General features: G+C 39.2%; 1 protein-coding gene across 1 annotated transcript; it reads right to left on the bottom strand.

Annotated features, from left to right (window-relative positions):
* Positions 1-4,778: 4,778 nt before the first annotated feature.
* LOC143859290 (disease resistance protein RGA2-like) lies at positions 4,779-9,077 on the bottom strand. Its single transcript, XM_077370002.1, has 2 exons — positions 6,050-9,077; positions 4,779-5,358 (listed from the first exon to the last, which is right to left on the bottom strand). Exon 1 carries the CDS (start codon positions 9,023-9,025, stop codon positions 6,062-6,064), a length of 2,964 nt encoding a protein of 987 aa, XP_077226117.1. The 5' UTR covers positions 9,026-9,077; the 3' UTR covers positions 4,779-5,358; positions 6,050-6,061.
* Positions 9,078-20,574: the final 11,497 nt, after the last annotated feature.

The raw sequence follows: 20,574 nt of genomic DNA, 5'->3' as shown, positions 1-20,574 counted from the left end.
AGCTATGGAAGCCATCCATGCTTCTAAGGAATGCTGGCTTGACGAGGGGATCCCTCATTGGCTGATTGATGCAAACTCTGTTTCCCCCCCCCCCCCCACACACTAAGAACTCACCTTCAAAAGACTCTCAGGGAAGTTCATCCAATAAAAGAAAAAGATCAAACCCAAAAAACCTCCTCAAACACCCCCCCCCCCCACCATGCCTATGGTTGATCGTGAAACTTTTGAACTTTTCAAACCTCCTCCCCCACCTACCGTTAATCAGTTCTTAGTCTCTTCGGATTCTAAATTGGATCCCTCAGGAGACCTCAACGTTTCCAAGGCCAGGAATTCTGAGATTGAGGATGGGCCATATTCCAGAACCATGAGGTTGAAGACAAGGGCATATTCCGGAATTAAACCAAATATCTTTTCCTAGCCTCCTGATCGTGATTTACTAGAAAGGTCATTGAAAAAGGAATTCACCCCTTACCGCCCATATATATTTTTTTGATGGGCAAGATAGGGTTAGGCGGACCCCGACCAGATATATAGATAGAGAAAACCTGATTATAGAGGGGACCTAAAGCGGCCCCAAGAAAGAAAAGATACATCAAATAATATAATCCACAAGCAGATCAAAATGGCAAAGGGAGCACACTTAGCAGAGGCCCCCCTTACTGCCCATATTACTTACTCTCTTCTGCTAATTCAAATCTTGGAATTGGGCGGGAAAACCAAACTCCCATTGCTACCCCTCTGCCAGATCCTCCTGTTCATCAGGCATGGAACTCACTCTTCTCTAATGCTCCTCACCTGTCTATAGCCAACTCCCCCCCTCTCGAGTATCCTACTCCTGAAATTTATGAAGATGGCTCTCCCTGTTTCGATTTTGAAAGCCCTGAATTCACCGAAGCTTCTTCTCGATGGTCAAATTGTTTGCTTGGATATTACTTAGGTAAAAGACCTTATTTTCCGGCCTTAAAAATGCACCTTTCAAAATCCTGGATTTTAAAGGGAGATTTTGAACTCAAAGCTCTCTCTGGAGGTTTCTTCCTATTCAAATTTGTGAATTCAAAAGACTGTGAAAATATCCTTCAAACCCATCATTCCTATGGAGGTCGGCCCTTAATTATGAGAAAATGGACATTGGAGGTTCCATTTGAGAAATTAAGGCTATCTTCTATACCCATCTGGATCAGATTGCTTGGGATTCACCTCAAGTTTTGGACGACAACTAATCTCAGCAAGGTGGCTAGTGGAGTGGGTAAGCCACTCTGTATGGATTCATGACCATTCAAGAAGTGAAAAGACACAATAAAAAAAACATGGGTTTGAAATTTTGAAGAGATGTTTCCAAAGGGTGTTTCTACTTGAAGGAACACAAGTTCTCTATAAATAGAGGGAAAACATCCAGATTTAAATATATTCAATTTTGAGAAAGCCATGGATCTTTTAGTTTCTTGATTCTCTCTTGTAATTTTCCCAACAAAGTGTTTTCTACTTGTGTTTTAGAAAATCTGTCAAGTGTTTGTTATTCTGGAGAAACAAACACTTGGGTCTCACATACTTGTCAAATCTAAGGATGATTCTCGGTTTGGTGTCGTTAGTGCAAAACGTCGTCAAGCAAATTGGTTTGGAACCAGCTTTATTGTATCTTGGAGGCAAATTCGCGGACCCCCTTGCACAGATTTGACGGGGGGCGAATATTGTCTTAAGGAAAGCGACTACGCGCCTTGAAGCATCTCATTTTTCTTCTTCTTCTCATATCCACGAATGAAGAAATTTCTCCAACACTGAATTGCAAGTATAAGTTTAAGGAAAATGATATGGAGACCGAGAGTACCACCTAGCAGTGGACCTGCAATGAGAAAATGGCATGTGTTAAAAAAAAAAATTTCTTTTACTAGTCTCACGTCACTTGTGATGACGTGGTGTCAATCAATTTGTTCGGTCCCCTTTTAGGTCATACTCTCGGTTTCTCTAGCATTACTCTAAAATTTTTGCCGTTGGATCACGGATGGTCTGATGATAGTATGATATGAATGGATGTGAATTCATACACCAAATATAGGATCCGAGGAATATTGTAATTTGGATCGACTCAGATCCTAGTTGTATCAGTCCAGTTGACATTAGGCTTGTCACCGGACCCAGACGAATATTCGTGAATCTTTAGATGCTACTAAAAGTATGCGTGTTATTTTTAGACGAGTTTGGACATTTTAGATCTTTTAACCACGTTGAAGTGTTATCTTTTTTAATATCATATGGACTTTCTTTCTTAAATACAGTAAACATGGCGGGAAACCAATACATTTGTCTTGGGAATTTATGAACTTGTAATAACATTCATGTTATAGTAAAAATTTAAGAGACGATGAGCCATGATTGAAATATTTTAGCAATTGATATGCTTCATTATGTTATACTACTGAGCTATTTGATTGATTTAATGCAGATATATCCTATAAAAAAAAGGGCAATGATATTCCCCCCCTTGTGGATATTCCTCCCCCACCCCCCTCCCTTAACAGTTTTCGTTAACTTGTATGAAGGGGTGGAGAAGCGAGCGTTAACTCCAAAATCATAAAAGTAAACGATTTCTTTTAAAGGGGCAGAAAATATCCACCGGGGCGGGGGGAATATCGCTCCGCTGATATTCATTCAACGTCATTCTGCTCGAAGTAACAAAACAAAAAAGGGATTTGCTAAGGTCCAGCAAAAAAGGCTTTGGCGCACGTCAGACCAACCACCTCGTGAATGAAGACAAAAGCTGTTGTCTTCATTAACGAGGTGGCTGGTCCGATGTGCGACAGGCCAGCCGCGAAAACCCTTTTGCGATGGACGCTAGCAATTCCCAAAAAAAAAAAAAACATTCTTGGAAGTGAGTTCGCTGAACGCGATTTTGTTGCCGGGGCATTTAAAAAATGCATTCTGATTCTTGAATCTACAATAGAATCAAGAGAATGGTTGTCGAATGTCGTTTCTGTTGGTGTCTTAGAAACCCTATTTCTTAAAGCCATTTTGACTATAAATACCCTTATTAAGACTTACAAAGTAATTGATGAAACCTTGGCCTTGAAAAAAAATATTAGGGCATGTTTGGCAACCTGAAAAAATATTTCATGGAATATTTGTAGGGCCAGGAGAGATGAGACTAGAGAGGTGGGTGTGAGCGGAGCATGAATAGCCCCTAAAAGACGGAAGAAAACCAATTTATAGTAGCCTATTTTTTCACCATTTCTCATGCTCTCTTCACTTATGCTTTCTCTAGTCTCTCACTCCATCTCATTTCTTTACCAAGGTTGTTATCAGGAGGAATGGTAGAATGAAGGGTGCCCTTGCAAAAACCACTTTCAAGGGCGCCCCCATTGGTCAGTTTCATCAAAGTGCACTTAAGATGGTGCCCAAAAAATTAGGTGGCGCAGGAAAAAACAGAAATTACTTTGATTTTTGCTGAAACTGAACAATGGGGACGCCCTTGAAGTTGGTTTCGCAAGGGCGCCCTTCATTCTATCATTCAACTATTCTCAGATGTTAATCACACTGCAGCCCTATTATTTTATAGTGGGCCTGATATGATTTTTGTTCATCTTGGGTTTTTCTTGTTGTCGGATCTTGGATGCTCCGATGGACAGCATGAGTTTGAACGGATGTGAATTTGCACACCAAACGTAGGGTCCGAGGAATATTGGAATTGGGGTTCAATCGGATCGTTATTGGATCCTTCTCGTTGACACTAGGATTGTCACCGGACCCATATAGTTTACCGGATCCTTTGGATCTGATTATAAATGATTGGTGCATAGATATATGGTGCAGTTTTGTTGGAGTCTATCATGTGTGACATCGAAAAGCTCGTGTTGAATCCGATGGGTCGTGTACAGTTTTGAAAAAGTTCATTTCACTTTCCAAAACCCGAATATATTTTTGTAAAGGTATAAAAATCCTAAGGCTAAACATATGGCGTTGTTGTCAATATATAACATCTAATACAACAAAACTAAAAAAATCTCATTCGAATGAATCAAATTAATCTAATGAGGTAACCTCCTCTCTCTTGTTCAACCCTAAGCCTGTTTGCCAGAGCCCAAATAGCACTGAAAACACACTAAGTATAACTTTATAAAAGATTTTAATTAGGTAAAACAATAGCAGGATCCAATCGAATTTCCAACACATTGCAGGAATTTTCTAGAAAAGTTTGGAAAGGAAAATTATTCAATAATTTCTTGCTTATTTGCACACAACAAAAGATAACTTGAAGCGGCACTATTGAATTTTTATTCAGAGGGACCTTCAAGTTATTATAATATCCTTATAAATTAACTATAATCATATCATTTCCCTCTAAATTGTGGAAAGAAAAAAAATTCCCAAGAAAAATTGTTACGAACCTAGATCGGTTCGCAACGTATTGATCTTCTCAGAGGGAAGATTGGCCTCTTGATCCACTTCAAGGGAAGGATCAATCCTCCTTTGTGCACAAGACACGTTCTGGAACAAGTTTTTCATTCATTAAGCAAAAAAAGTCAATTACAATCCACTCCCCTAACTACGAACAAAGTAGTAATAAAACCTAGAAAATAGGAAACTAAGATTACATGCAAACATCCTATCCTACCACAACGTTCCACCATAGGTTATCCTAGTAACAATAAATATTCAATCTTTTTTTTTAATTTCCTAAAAATTAGCAACAACCAAACCTATCCCTAAGTTGCACGTAACAAAAATTTTCCTTCATAAATGCTTTTCTTGCAATCCAAATGGGACGTAAATAAAGAGACAAAGTGTAGAAAATGTAGTGATAGTAGTAAGCATCAAGAAAAGAAGGAACATAATTGAGTGGTACAAGTAAGACTCTAGAAAAATACAATTGGAGATATTGTTCATGTTTATGAGAAATACATTAAGAAATTAAGAAATCCCTTACAAACCACATTCTCCACACTAGACGCCTTGCCTCGAACATAACATGGGATTACACGATAAAAGAACACAACAACAAGAGAACAACTCTTGCACAAATTACAAGGAGACCACCCTTAAAACTTCCGCACTAGAGCCTTTATTACAGAAGTGAAAATAGAAGCAAACACTAAGCAGCAATCCTGAATAGAAAATTCTACGCCAAATCTATCCACAAGGCTGTTGCAAACCATAACCTGAATGAACATATATACAGAAACCAGCATAGACCTCTTCCAAAAGAGCAGAGTAAATCCTGAACAAAAAATTCTTCCAAAAACCCACCCATAAGGCTGTAGAAAACCCTCCTAATTGTAGCCAAACACAAACAGAGAGCAGAACCAATGCAAACAGCAAGGTAAGGAGGCACCCAGAAGTAGGCTTTGGTTTACTTGACTCTCACACCTTGAAAGCAAGAAACAACCAACTGTATATTAAAAAGGAAAACAAAATAGTGGACACTAGAGGAATGGAAATAGATAAACAATATAACAGGATCAGCTCACGAAAATGACATAAAAGAAGAGATTATAATCTTTATGAAAATCCCTCCTTAACAAACTATAGTGTCTGTTAGAACTCAAGAAACAGGGCAAACCGTAACTTTTTTGGAAAATGTTTTTGAAAAGTCCATACATGAAACAAGAATTTTTTATTTGGACAAAAACTATTTTTAACAAAATATAATTTGTTTTGCCAGAAAAGATTGTTTGTTTTTATCATGTTAAAAACAATTGAAGTTTTCATACGAATATGAATAAATAAAGCTTAACATAAGTAGTATTTAGGGAGTAGCTAAAAAAGTTAAGGTTTTTTTTTATCTAAGGCATGATTCTTTCTAAGTGTGTTGAATATAATTTAGATATTAGTAATTGATGGATAAATACATTAATTAGTAAAAAGGAATGATACATTGGACAATTTGTAAGAATAAATGATGGAATAAAGCATATGCATTTCCACATAAGTTGAGGTGTTGGCTTGTATATTAACATTAATTATTTGGTGTAGATAAGTTAGATAGATGAAGGAAAGAAAGAGAGTGCAAGGACACTAGTTATTAAAAGATAAAAGAGGGGAAGAGGAAATAACGAACCTTATAGTCGCCTCATTCAATAGTGATATGCGGTACATGAGCTATCTTGTGCCAATCCTCTCCTCTCTCCCTCTCGCATCGTCTCGTCAAATTTCGACAACCGTGAATACACAGTTCTTGGAGTGAGGTGAGGCGTTGTAGTCCGGCGGGCAATGAAGTCATATTACCACAACCTCTGATGGTCAAAGATCGAAGCGATGTGAGCTTTTCGACCCACTCTGGCAAATTCTGCATGATCGGACAGTAGCCAATGGATAGGTGTTGCAGTGTGGTGACATGTTGCAGCCCATCTGGCAATGATTCGAACTTATCACAAAAATTGATTTCCAGATTTTGAAGGGCAATGAGGTACTGCGAGTCATCCAACAAAGAAACGAGCTTATCACTGTTAGAGATACGCAATGATTGAAGAGATTTCAAATGCCGTAGCAGCCCATCTGGCAATGATTCAAACTCATCACAATAACAGATTTCCAGATTTTGGAGGGCAGTGAGATACCGCAAGTCATCCGGCAAAGAAACGAGCTTTTTACAGCCCAAAATAACCAATGACTGAAGAGATTTCAAACCCCGTAGTACCCCTTCCTCGGCCAATGATATTAGACTCCCACACCCTCCAACCTCCAACTTTTCGAGAGATGTGAGGTTTCGTAGTCCCTCCGGCAAAGACACCAGCTCCATACAATCCAAAATGACCAATGACTTGAGAGCAATGAAATTGTCCAGCTCCCTAGGAAGACTCCTCAACTTGTCGCAATCCCTAATTTCTAAACGTTGGAGTGCATTACCGTGTCTTAGAAAGTTTTCTGGAAAGGATGACATCTCATCAAGATGATTAATAACAAGGGAGGTAAGATGCAGAAAACATGGCAGGGTGATCAACTTTGGGCAGTATTCAATCTTCAATTCATTAAGGCAAGGGAAAGCTCCTCCTTTCTCTACTGATGCCCACAACTCTAAACTATACATATTACTTAGCGATAGTCTTTTCAAAGATGGAAATGAAAATCCATTCAATGCGCTGTGACCGTAAAACTCTTTGTTGATTTGCTTCACTAAAGGCATTCCTATCTCAAGATTCTTGAGTGAGGGAAGCTGCCCTAGTGGTGGGAGATTGCAGAGCCTCAACCAGTTTTTTAGTTTCAATGTTTGCAAATTTTGTAGGTAGATAATCGATTCAGGTAAAGTTTCGTTGTAAGTATCGGCGAGGCTGAGGTACCTTAGCTGTTTCAAGTTGCATATTGAATGTGGGTTAAAATCTAGCATACTTAGATCTAGGCATCGCAAGTATCTAAATTTCTCGATGTCTCTAAGGATCCAAGGTTCCATGCCTCCGGATTTATATTCAAAGCCCAATAGCATCGTCCGTATGGCTTTGGCCTTATATAAGCCAGGACATTCTAATAATGAATAGACATATCGAGTCGACGGAGGGATATTATCAGTTTTTTCCGAATCCACGATATAACACTTGTTCCCAATAACAGATCGTGCAAGATCGTGGACCAAGTCATGCATCTTGCAACTTATATTTCCCTCATAGTCTTTTTCTATGTCTTGGAAGAAAGACCTCCACAATAAATCATTGAAAATCTCATTTCCAACGTCTTCCAACTCCATTCTTCCTTTAGGGGTAACAAAGCCATTAGCTATCCACATAAGAATAAGTTCTTCTTTCACAATTCTATAGCCTTTAGGGAATACAGAGCAAAAAGAAAAGCACTGCCTTAGATGAGAAGGCAAATTGGTGTAGCTCAATCTTAGAGCAGGCAAAATGTCATCTTCTTGTAATTCCCATATTTGGCTGTCTCTTACAGACGACCACAAAGGTTCGTCCCTTTTGAGACGTAGGAGGCTTCCTAATGCCTTAGCTGCTAAAGGAACACCCCCACATTTCTTGACGATCTCTTTGCCAATTGTAACCAAGTTTGGATGCTCTTCACTTCTCCCTGGTTCAAATGCTTGATTCTCAAACAGAGACCAACAATCACTGTCTGATAAACCAGTCAAGTGTGGGGATTCGTGAAGCGCACCCATCATCAATGCAACCGTTTCTTTACGAGTAGTTACAACGATTTTGCTTCCTTTTCCTTTACATGTTAAGATCTTCTTTAGATCATCCCATTTTTTTGAATTTTCATTCCATACGTCATCAAGTACAAGCAAAAATCTCTTCTCACATATTATTTCTCGGAGGCTTTTCTGCATCTCATCCAACTGAGTAAGAACAGTTGGTCTTCCATTTGCAGATTCTAAAATTGCTTTTACAATTCTAGTAACAACAAAATCTTGAGACACATAAACCCACATTCTTAGCTCAAAATGGCCCTTTACATTCTCGTCATTGTAGGCCAATTGAGCTAGTGTGGTTTTTCCCAAGCCTCCCATGCCAACAATGGCAATAACAGGGACATCATTTTCATTACTCACATCGGCTAGCAATAGTTCCACAATCTTTTTTTTATCCTCATCTCTCCCATAAATTTCTTTTTCATTTACTAAGGAGAAAGTAGGTGTTCTCTCTTCGCTCTCAGAACTCATTGGTGTTACTTCAAAATTGAACTTTTGCCTCTCCTCAGCAATTGAGTTGAATGTCTCGAGGATCTGTTTTATCCTAGTTCCTATCTTATGGCGAAATGTATTACGTTGGAAATGAAAACAAGGAAAGAAGGTTTTGCTTACTTGTATTTTGCCACACCCACTTGTGCTTTCAACTTCTAATCGTTGATCTTCCACAGCCCAGTCTGATAAGATATCGTCCGCATCATAGGCCGCATCTGAAAGCTTTGTGAGCCAATCCTTCAGCTCCTCATTCCTAGCTGCCATAGCCTCTCCATTTGGGAGTATAACTTGAATCCTTTGTATGATGCTCCTAAGCTTTTCCATATCTTTCTTAACACCCCCCAGTAATTGAAACTCGTTTTGGATTTGAGTGTTCAAATTCTCAAACAGTATACTAACGATAGCATCTACCATATTTGATCCTTGGTAGGAGAACAAAATTTCTCTCGAGCTGGGGCAAGTAGAATTACACAGATAGCTTCCAAGCTTAAGATAATATGCTGTGTTATATATATAGACTTCTTTTTCTTTTTAAGTTTGCTTTATTTTCTTCTCAACTTTAAAGATTATGGATTTGATGAGATTTTGCATTTTTTTTTTTTTTTTTGTGTACGTTTGCTTTATTCTGTCCACAACTTGATAATCTTTATGTTATAATATGAGACCACAGTACTATTATGCTCTTAATCTCCCGTTAACTTAGCAAAAGAGTCCACTCTCTATATTGAAAAAGTGTATGTTCCCAACAATTAAATGATGCTTAACGAGTGCCAAGCAAAACCCTAATTTGATGATAATACCTAAATTTGGCACGAGAGACAGCCATGAATTTGATTGTGCTGAAATCAACTGTTATTAAGGCCATGTTTTGCTATCATAATTTTTTTTTAAATGAATGATCTTATGTACTATTACACACTTACCCCTTTAATCTTACCAAACGCCCTTTTCCTCACACTGCATATAACATTCATCTCACTGAGCCGACATAATTGGACTGGGTACAAATTTGGATCAACCTACGGAGAAGATTTTATGGGCACGCCCTATCTACGTTGGGGCCCAACAAATGAATGGTTTAGATCACCCAAAATTGATGGCCCCAATGAGGACCAAAGAAGGTTTTAAGGGCACACAACTATTAGAACATGGATTTTGTTTCTTCTGTTTTGGTCCCCCGTTGCTGATTTCTTAAGTGGCGTGGAATCACTGGCTGAGTGGGTATGCAAACCAACTGCCAACATCAATGTCTCAGATTAAATCAATGCCAAAACAACAACAAGGCAGAGGATATTGTGCAAAATTATGCCATATGAGTTTGAATCCCACTATGTTGCTCCTAAGCTTTTCCATATCTTTCTTAACACCCCCCAGTAATTGAAACTCGTTTTGGATTAGAGAGTTCAAATTCTCAAACAGTATATTAACGATAGCATCCACCATATTTGATCCTTGGTTGCAGAAAAAAAAATTCTCTCGAGCTAGAGCGAGTAGAATCACAAAGATATCTTGCAAGCTTTGTCCTATAAGATAAGATGCTGTATGTGTTATATAGACTTCTTCTTTTTCTTTTAAGTTTGCTTTATTCTTTTCTCAACTTTAAAGATATATTTGCTTTATTAATTTGATTGTTTTGCTCTCTATTTCTTTTGTGTACCTTTACTTTAGGGCGCTGATATCCCCCCGACGGCTGGCTAACGTTTTCCCACCATTTGACCGGTCTCTCTCTCTCCACACACACACAACAGGAACAGTTGGTGGGCCCAACAGAAACCGATGGTGGGATGGTGGGCCCATCTTTGAACAACGTAGGCCCCGCCCATACCACACCATAAGATAATCCAAACCGTCCATTTGATGGGCTATAAACGTAAATAGGTTGCGTCCCAAAATATTATTTCCATAGGCTGATCCTAGCCCTCCGATCTAAATAGAAACTACATCTTATGCAACCTTTATAGATTGTAGGGTTGTGATCATCCTACGGAAATGATTTTTGGGGCACAACCTATTTACATTGTGGCCCATCAAATGGACAGCTCGGATCATCCTATGGTCTGGACAGTATACTTCATTTTTAAAAATATGGGTGGGGCCTAAATTGGTACGAACCACACCATAGGATGATCCAAACCATGGACGGCTTGGATCATTCTATGTTGTGGACGGTATGCTTCAATTTGAAAAATATCGGTGGGGCCTACGATTGGGCCTTAATGTTAGTGTACGACCAACTCCATAGGATTATCCAAACCATGGATGGCTTGGATCATCCTATGTTGTAGACGGGCCTTAATGTTACTGTACGACCACAGGATGATCCAAACCATTCATTTGATGGGCCAAACCTTTTGGGGGCACAACCCATTTACGTTATGGCCCATCAAATGGACGGCTCGGATCATCCTATGGTCTAGACGGTACACTTCATTTTCAAAAATATGGGTGGGACCTACATTGGGCCTTAATGTGATTGTACGAACCACACCAAGGGATGATCCAAACCATGGACGGCTTGGATCATCCTATGTTGTGGACGGTACACTTCAATTTGAAAAAAATATCGGTGGGGCCTACGATTGGCCTTAATGTTATTGTGCGACCAACCCATAGGATTATCCTAACCATGGACGGCTTGGATCGTCCTATGTTGTGGACGGGCCTTAATGTTACTTTACGACCAACTCCATAGAATGATCCAAACCATTCATTTGATCGGCCACAATGTAAATAGGTTGTGCCACAAAAATCTTTTCCATAGGATGATCAACCCTACAATCTATAGAGGTTGCATAAGATGTAGTTTCTATTTAGATTGGAGGGCTAGGATCAGCCTATGGAAACGATATTTTGGGATGCAACCTTTGACGTTTATGGGCCATCAAATGGACGGTTTGGATTATCCTATGGTGTGGTATGGACGGGGCCTACGTTGTTCAAAGATGGGCCCACCATTCGACCAACGGTTTCTGTTGGGCCCACCAACTGTTCCTGTTGTGTGTGTGTGTGGAGAGAGAGAGAGAGAGAGAGAGAGAGAGAGAGACCGGTCAAATGGTGGGAAAGTGACATTTACGTTAGATCCTAACGTTTAACGTTAGGAAGCCGTCTAGAGGGGAGAACATAGCCTTGGGGGGGGGGGGGGGGGCGATATCAGCGTCAGCGCCCTTACTTTATTATGTGCCCACTTACTTTGTCTTTGTTTTTATCTATTTTTCTTTTGCTTTTAGGTACATTTGCTTTATTCTGTCCCCAACTTGATAATCTTATACGTTTGCTTTATTCTGTCTCCAACTTGATAATCTTACTGTTATAATATGAGAAGGTGTTGTTATATAGACCCCCCTCCTTTTGCTATATTATGTTCCCACTTTGTATTTGTTTTTCTTTTTTTCATTTGCTTTTAGGTACGTTTGCTTTATTCTGTTTTGATAATCTTACTCTTATAATATGAGACCACGTTACTATTTATGCTCTTAATCTCCCATTAACTTAGCAAAAGAGTCCACTCTTTATATTGAAAAAGTGGATGTTTCTTAAATGAATGATTGATCTTATGCGCTATAACAAAACTTACGCCTTTAATCTTACCAAACACTCATATAACATCTTCTTTTGTTTTGATGGGCAAGCTGGGATTAGGCAAATCCCGACCAGATATATTGAAACGAAAACAGGATTGCATAGGGGGGCCACAAGGGCAACAAAGACATACAAATAACCATAAAATCAAGGAAGTACAATTCCTATCACAAGGATGAAACATCCATAAGACCCAAGAAGAGGGAGTCCACCAAAGCATATATGTCCAAATGCGGCTATAAGTGGAGGGAACACCGGGCAGGGGTCAGACCTTCAAACCTCCATCCCACTCGAGAAGACATCTCCTCTGAAGAATCATCTGATATTACAAACGGATGTAGATAGATCCCGAGGAATCCTCATACAAGATAGAGCCCAGATGGGGCGGGATTTCCTGAGGCAAAAATCAACAGCTCTAGTAGCTTCCCTCCATGTATGGGAAATTTTCCAAGAGGAGAATGATCTAAGAAGAATAAGGACATTATCTAGAGTGTTGAGTTTCCTCCAGGGGCATCTGATTTCACCTTTGATAATCTGAGCAGCAAGCAAAGAATCTGCTTCAACCCAAATATTCTGAACACTAGTAGCAGATGCCATACTTAGCCCATGAGCAATGGCATCAAGCTCAAGGTCAGTAATATTTTGAATCTTAGCATCTAAGGAATACATGAGGATCGAAGTGCTTGATGAATCACGGATAAGCCTACCTAAAGTTGCTTTGTCTACAGTTAGGGAAGCATCAAAATTTAACTTATGAGAGTTACAGTCTGGGGGTTCCCATTTGCATTGCTTTGGCTGAATATCCTGGAATTGATAAGAAATTCTAAGGTTTTTAGAAATTTCTATATTTCTGTCTGAAGGGGAATCTTGGAGCTTAAGGAAAATCATTTTCTCTTTGACAATGGATAGAATGTGCCTGAGAATGGATTACTTGTGCTGCTCTTTGTGATAAAGTACCCTCTTGTTTCTTTCCATCCAAATGCAGTAAATCGAAGCCGAAAAAGCAATCTTCATGGCTATGGTAGATTTTCCCCTAAACTTTGATCTAATCCAAGATTCTTCAGCTAGAAGAGATTCAAGAGGTTTTCTCCTAGAATTGAATCTCCCAAGAATGAATCACCATATCCAGGAGGAAAAAGAGCAACGGAAAAAGATGTGATCAATAGATTCCGCGCTTTGCTTGCAGAGGAGACATCTAGTGTTTCTGGATTGACCAAGGAAGAGAAGACGATCCATAGTACTCAACTTATAGTGAAGGGCTTGCCAAGCAATACGGCTATGGCGGGGATTATGACCGGGGAACCAGATTGACTTGGTCCAGGGAATCACTTCATGTTTTTTCCGAATCTGATTCCAAGATATTTCTGAAAGAGAACATTCCATCATTTGATGGTTCCAAATAGCAGTAGATTCAGAACAGCCTGAGAGATAAATGCCCGAGTCCAAAATATCAGCAAGATTGTGAGGAGGAGCATAGATAGCAGGGTCCCATATACCACCAGAAGTTAGATCAGCAATAGTAGCATTTCGAGGAATGATGGAAGTGAGGTTTCCTATGGAACTTTGGGAGTTGATAGGGTCATTTGGATGCCATGGAAAATTTCAGAAGTTGATCCCCTCTCCATTGCCAATAGCATAGCAGATCAAGGGACGGATTTCATCTCGGATTTTCAAAATATGTCTTTGCCGCCCAAGAGGGATTAGAAGGCATGGGAAGATCCCAGAAGTTTCTTCCCCTAATATATTTCATACAGAACCAAATTACCCAAGGAGTGTTTTTCTTTACCCAAGGAGTGTTCTTCTTTTGGATAATGTGCCATAGAATTTTGAACTGAGAAGCCTTGTTAGGGTCGGAAAGACAATGAATGCCCATCCCTCCTTCTACCTTTGGCCTACATATGAGATCCCAAGCAACCAAGTGGTACCTGTTTTGGAGGGAGCAACCGGCCCAAAGGAAATCTCTAAATTTCTTTTCAATAGCGTTGAGTATGCCAATAGGAAGGGAAAATGCAGCAGACCAGAAAATTTGATAAGAGTTGAGCACAGTTTTTATCAACTCAATTCTGCCAGCATGCGAAAGCAGATGATTGGACCAGAATGTGATTCTCTTTCTGATTTTGGAGACAAGCGGTTGGCAGTCAGTAGCAGAGATTCTTACAGAAAACAGAGGCAAACCCAGGTACTTCATAGGAAGAGTGTCTTTCTTCATTTGGAGGATAAAGATACTAATTCTTTGGATTTGAGATCCAACCCCTGCAAAGAAGCACTCAAATTTGTCTAGATTGGGGATTAAACCAGAGAATTCGAAAAATGATTCCAGGCAATGAAGGATTCCTATGGCTGACAGAATGGATGCATCAGTAAATAGCATAACATCGTCTACGAAAAGTAAGTGAGAGATATCTAGGTTTCCCCTATGAAAAGGGGTGAATTGAAGATTTTGATCCATGGCCTTTTCTATGGTTACTGAAAACATCTCCATGATAATACAAAATAACAGAGGAGATAGGGGATCTCCCTGCCGGATTCTATTGGAAGATTGGAAATATCCCTTGGGCACACCATTAATCAGAACAGAGAAACCAGGGGTAGAGATACACTGATGTATCCAATTTCTCCATTTACCATTGAAGCCGATTTTCTTTAAGAACTCCAGCAGAGTATCATGCCTGATGTTATCGAAAGCTTTCCGAAGGTCAATTTTTACACACATACTATTCCTCGAATCTTTACGATGAAAATTATGGCACAAATCATGGGTTAGGAGGATGTTATCCTGAATAACTCTCCCCTTCACAAATGCTGATTGAGATGGGCTGATGATTTTACTCATGAGAGGCTTTAGTCTATTTGCCAAAATCTTAGTGATGACCTTGTAAATGAAATTGCAAAGAGAGATTGGCCGATACTGATCAGGGGAAGATGCTCCTGCACATTTGGGGATCAAAGAGATGAAGGTAGCATTCATCTGGGTGAGAAGTTTACCTGATTTGAAGAAATTCTGAATGGCCGCCAGAGTGTCCTCGCCCACCAAATACCAGAAACGTTTAAAGAATATACCATTAAATCCATCGGGCCCAGGAGCTTTGTCTCCATCCATGGATTTAATGACATTTTCAATCTCCTCTTTAGTACAATCAGAGGATTGCTGAAGAGCTTCGAATTCATCAATCATACGAATGGGGTCAGAGGTTGTACATGATTGTAATGGTCCTGAAATAATCAACAAAAGAGTCTTCAATATTCTGCTGATTGGATGAAATTTCTCTATTTCGATCGATAATCGCACAAATATTATTAAAGTTCCTTCTAGTATTGATGGCCGAATAGAAGAATTTGGTGTTTGCATCACCCAGATTTAATCAATCAATCCGAGATTTTTGGCGATAGAGAGTTTCCTCCAGTTTAGCAATATGGATATATTTTTCTTTTACCCTTGATTCTTCGGATCTAAGAATTATATCTAACGGGTTAACAACAATATTTTCCTGAATTTCTTCAAGTTGTTGGCGAACCAGAGGGAGCCGAATGTCAATCCTACCAAAGACTTGATGGTTCCACATTCTGATCTTATTTTTGACAGATAAGAGCTTGCAGGAGAGACGAAACATTGGGTTTCCCTGCACTTTGATATTCCAGGCTTTCTCAACAATTGCAAAAAGAGATTGATCTTCCAACCACATGTTATGAAACTTAAATCATTTTTTGCCCTCAGAAACATTATTTTCAAGGCACACCATCAAGGGGGAGTGATCAGAAAGATTTGGGAGCAAGTACCTAGCAAAAGAGTGGGTAAATTGATTGATCCAATGATGGTTGACAAGAGCTCTATCAAGACGGCAGAGTTTAACTTCTTCGTTCTCAGCTCTTCTACACCAGGAGAGATGTTGACCAAGCAATCTAATCTCAGAGAGAGAACAATCAAGAATACATTTATTAAAGTCTACCACGTCCGTCCAGATTGGAGGAGCACCTCCAACTCTTTCATCAGAAGATCTGGTAGTATTAAAATCACCAATGGTGATCCAAGGAATGGAAATGCCAGCAGCGATTAAGCATAGGTCAGACCAGAGCATTTTCATGTCTCTACCAGTATTGTGGGCATATATAGCAGTTAGCATAAATTTATGAGAGGATTGGAGGAAAAGAACTTCCCCATGGATGAATTGAGAAGATTCTTGTAGAAAATTAAAGAATACAAAAAGAGGATCCCAAATGATCCAGATCCTGCCAATGTCTAAATTGGGGTAGGAACAAATTGCCAATCAGCACAAATACTAGAAACATAGTCTCTTAGCTTATCTTGAGTGGCTCTGGTTTCAATGAGGCACATAATAGGCATTTTTTCTTTAGAGATAAGATTTTTGATATTATCCCTCTTTGTTGAGGTTCCAAGCCCTCTAACTTTTCATGCTCCGAGTCCGATCATCATTAACAGAGTTTGGAATGGGAGAATGCCTTGTGAGGCTTTTGAAGCTTGTTGAAGCAAATTCAGTTTCTGAACAATGGGGAGAATCCCCTGGATCATTCAGATCAAGAAGAACAGAGTAAGGAAATACAGAGATCAGGTTCGGCATCATATTTTGAGAGGATGGGGTTTTTTGAATTAGATGAGTTATCGGAGAGGAAGGTCTCGACATCTCGAGGGGTGGTAGAGAAGACTTCAATTGGGACGAAGAGATGTGAAGGGCATTCTTTTCTTTCAAGGCAGAATCAATGGGTGGGGGTGGAAGAATAGGGGAACTAGATTCATTGAGGGGCATTTGGTTTCTAACAACAGGTCTCCATTCTTTTTCTCTAATTTTCCTACCACATTTGGAGTGGATGAAAGAGGGCATGAATTTGGGGTGTGGCTGAAAGTATTGCATGCATGACAAGGGGTAGGTTTCCAATCGTATTCCACAGGCTGCTTGATAATTCCAGTGGGAGTTTTTAGGGTGATATGGGTAGGAAGGGTAGAACTAGCTTCCACTTCAACACAGATTCTTGCATAGGTTAACCGAGCAAAGGTCACGAACCAAGAGAAACACCCATTCGTTTTCTCTCGTGTCAAAACATTTTGAAAAACTTTTTCATACTTTGACTCTAAAAACATGATTTGAAAATCAAAATCCAACATTCAGGTTACTCATTTTGGTAGTCTTCTTAGTGGTATCAAAATTTAATTTTATTCTACAAGTCATATCTCTCTCTCTCTCTCTCTCTCTCTCTCTCTCTCTCTCTCTCTCTAGTCCGTCAAAAACTTTTCAAATTTTGAGTCCCAACCCAAAGTTGAATTATGTAATGTTGAGTCATCACCGACTCTATGCACATACGCTGGAGGAGCCAGACTGGCAAGGGCGGTGCGGCCGTGTGCGGACACGGTGAAGTGTGTGGCATGGTGCGGGCCCACATGAGATATTTGAATCCTAGTTAAACTAGGAATTCTATTTGGTTAAGAATTTATTTTTAAACTAGTGGAACAACACAGGGTGCAAGTTACTTTAGAATGGAAAAAAGTGACAGAAATTAAAAGTTGAGTAACAAAATAAACCAATGCTGAAGCAATACTCTGAGATATGCATGTGAGCAGGATAATGGAAGAGAATGACAGACTTGTACCATGTAAATAGGTAAAATAAGGAAGAGGGCACGTTCATTAATGCCGACTAAACAAACATTATGATGTATAAATGTTATAATCCTTGGAATTTAACGGAAACAAAAAATAAACAAAATTAATGGATATCAAATGGGTAGATAGATCAATTGGGTGATGTTTTTCAAAAAGGGCCGTGGTCTGAAGATACTACAATGTGCCTCTCCTCTCTCCATCAGAAATTGCTTCAAATTATAAGGGCTCCGGTTTGAATTTATTGATAATACGAACAGATATCTGAGGTGGATATCAAATGCCATAAATTTTGGAAAACAAAAACCGAAATTGAAACGAATGAAATGCCATGAATTTTGGAAACAAAACAAATTAGAAACAAATTTTTTTTTTGAAATAGCGATTTGTAAAAAATGAAAAGGGAGCACCCGAGAAGGGACAACCCAGAGAACAAAAACAAGAAAGACAAATTAGAAACAAATTGTAATGGAATTGGAAGAGTTATAAGTAGAGAGGTTTTTTTTTTCGTTTATAATTTCTCAATACCACGTTGGAAATTATATGCCAAGTAGATTCAAGTGAGGAAAGGGAGGGCTGCCACATCAAGGATGAACCGTAAACCTCACTTCCTCTTTATTATATATAGATTTGGTTTCTAGAAGTTAGAATAGGAGGATTCATTTGTTAGAGAAGAGTCCTCTGGTTGGTTGGAGAGGTTGTTAGAGTGAGAGAAGAGAACCGTGCCTTTTCTTTGCGTGGTTAGTTGTGAGAGGATTGTGGTTAGAGTTATTGTTAGAATAGGATACTATTTGTTAGAATTAAAGTACAAAGTATGTTGTTTTTATTTGTGCTAGGTGAGAAGAGTTAAGGTGAGAACTGAGGGAGGTGAATAGTAACAAGTAAACGTTAAATAGAAAACTGTGTGCGATTCAGCTTTGAATATAATAATTTTTAGAAAACTCTCTCTATCTCTCCTTACTCTGTCCACACGTATTATGTAAACCATATGAAAGTCTTTTTCAACCCATATAAAAGTCTTTTCCCACGCTGTCCACCATTTTCAGTGTGGGTCCTACTACTACCATAAACAATATCAAAAGATGCGCTCATGGGTGAGTAGGGCGTTGACATCTTGTTCTTGGACCCCCTAGTTGTCGCTTGCCCCAGATAATGTATAACCCATATGAAAGCCTTTTTAAACCCATATTAAATTAAGTCTTCTCCCACGCTGCTTCCTGATATCTCCAACCGCTTAGGAGCCATTTGGATACGCGGATTTTAGAATCTGGGATTTCTTCAAAATTGTAGCTAAGAGACAAGAGAAGAAGCAGACCGGCCGTCGTTTTTGACTCGTTTTTTTACTTCTCGCCCTTCTTTTCATCAACAAGAGAGTAGCAGATCCTCCCATATTTCCAAGTTTTAGAAATCTTAAGATGCAAGAGAGATTTTTAAAACCTGAATTTCTCACTTAAAATCCAAGAAACGCTGCCAGGATAGCATACAACAGCTTGCCCACTAATTTCTCACTTACACCGGTTGACACTCCATCTCATGTTTAAATGAATAAGACAATCCATACTATGTGAGCCAATGTGGTTGTTCCTTCCACCGATGGTGAGCCGGGAAATGTCTCTCTGCAAAATTGTCGATCAAATCCTTAAATATCTTTGAAATTTTCCATATAAACGAAGCAAATTATAGCTTTTTTGGGAAAAAAGAAGAAGAGGGATTTGCTAGCAAAAGGCATTTGGCAGATGGTCTGTTGCATCTGACAGCGGCCACAGAGGCACACTTTTCCGCATATCACAGACCATCCGCGAAATGCCTTTTGGGATGGACGCTAGCAAGTCCCAAAAAAGAAAGAATATGGAAAATGAGTTTAAATAAGGTATATTATTATCATTTTATAAAACAAGTGTACATTTTTGAATAAAAAATAGTTTTCAAACGTAGGTTTAGGTATAAGTTTATGTCTTGTGATGTGACAAGAAGGTCTATTCAGGTGATCATTCATCTATAAACAAAGAAAATTATGGAAACAAAGAAAATTATAGATATGACATCCTATGGTTGGTTGGAGAGGTTGTTAGAGTCAGAGAAGAGAACCGTGCCTTTTTTTTTGCGTGGTTAGTTGTGAGAGGATTGTGGTTAGAGTTATTGTTAGAATTAAAGTACAAAGTATGTTGTTTTTATTTGTGCTAGGTGAGAAGAGTTAAGGTGAGAACTGAGGGAGGTGAATAGTAACAAGTAAACGTTAAATAGAAAACTTCGTACCCAAGCCTTGCAACCAGGCCGGTTGGTCTCGAGTTTATAGATACATTTGAATCAAGTGTATTAAAATTTGGCCCCACCATAAAAATGTTATCGATTTTGAATAAAAATCTTAACGAACGATTGTTTGCCTTAGCTAGGCTTAGGTATTTAGATTCTACAAGGGTCATTTTGTCCTTTTATCAAGTTATGTGGAACTATTTTTTTTCTTTTTTTAAAATACCGTATAAAATCTCTTACTAAACATGTTTCTTTCTCTCCTTTGTCATTTGTTTTCCTTCTAAGAAAATTTTTCATTGGAATATTTTTTCCATAGAAAAATTTAACTGGAATATATTCTTAGGTTAACTATTGTGTAACATGGATGGGGCCTAAGGGTGTCAATTTTGGCTCAGGCTCGGAAGCTCGGCTCGAATCCTTAACGAGCCAAGCCGAGCCGGCTTGCCAGGCTCCTTAAGCTTAACGAGCCGAGCCCGATTTAGGCCAGGCTCGGCTCGGCTCGGCTCGGCTCATTAAGGCT

This window comes from Tasmannia lanceolata, unplaced genomic scaffold (assembly GCF_043159265.1).
Source record: "Tasmannia lanceolata isolate RefF3 unplaced genomic scaffold, GAP_Taslan_0.1 ptg000029l, whole genome shotgun sequence".
In the NCBI taxonomy this organism is placed as follows: Eukaryota; Viridiplantae; Streptophyta; class Magnoliopsida; order Canellales; family Winteraceae; genus Tasmannia; species Tasmannia lanceolata.
Note: the sequence above shows the minus strand (reverse complement) of the source record. Positions and strands in the feature narration are given on the sequence as shown.

What these genes read in the sequence shown, in the direction of transcription:
- LOC143859290 (XM_077370002.1), bottom strand. Translation starts at nt 9,025, where the DNA reads ATGGTAGATGCTATCGTTAGTATACTGTTTGAGAATTTGAACACTCAA.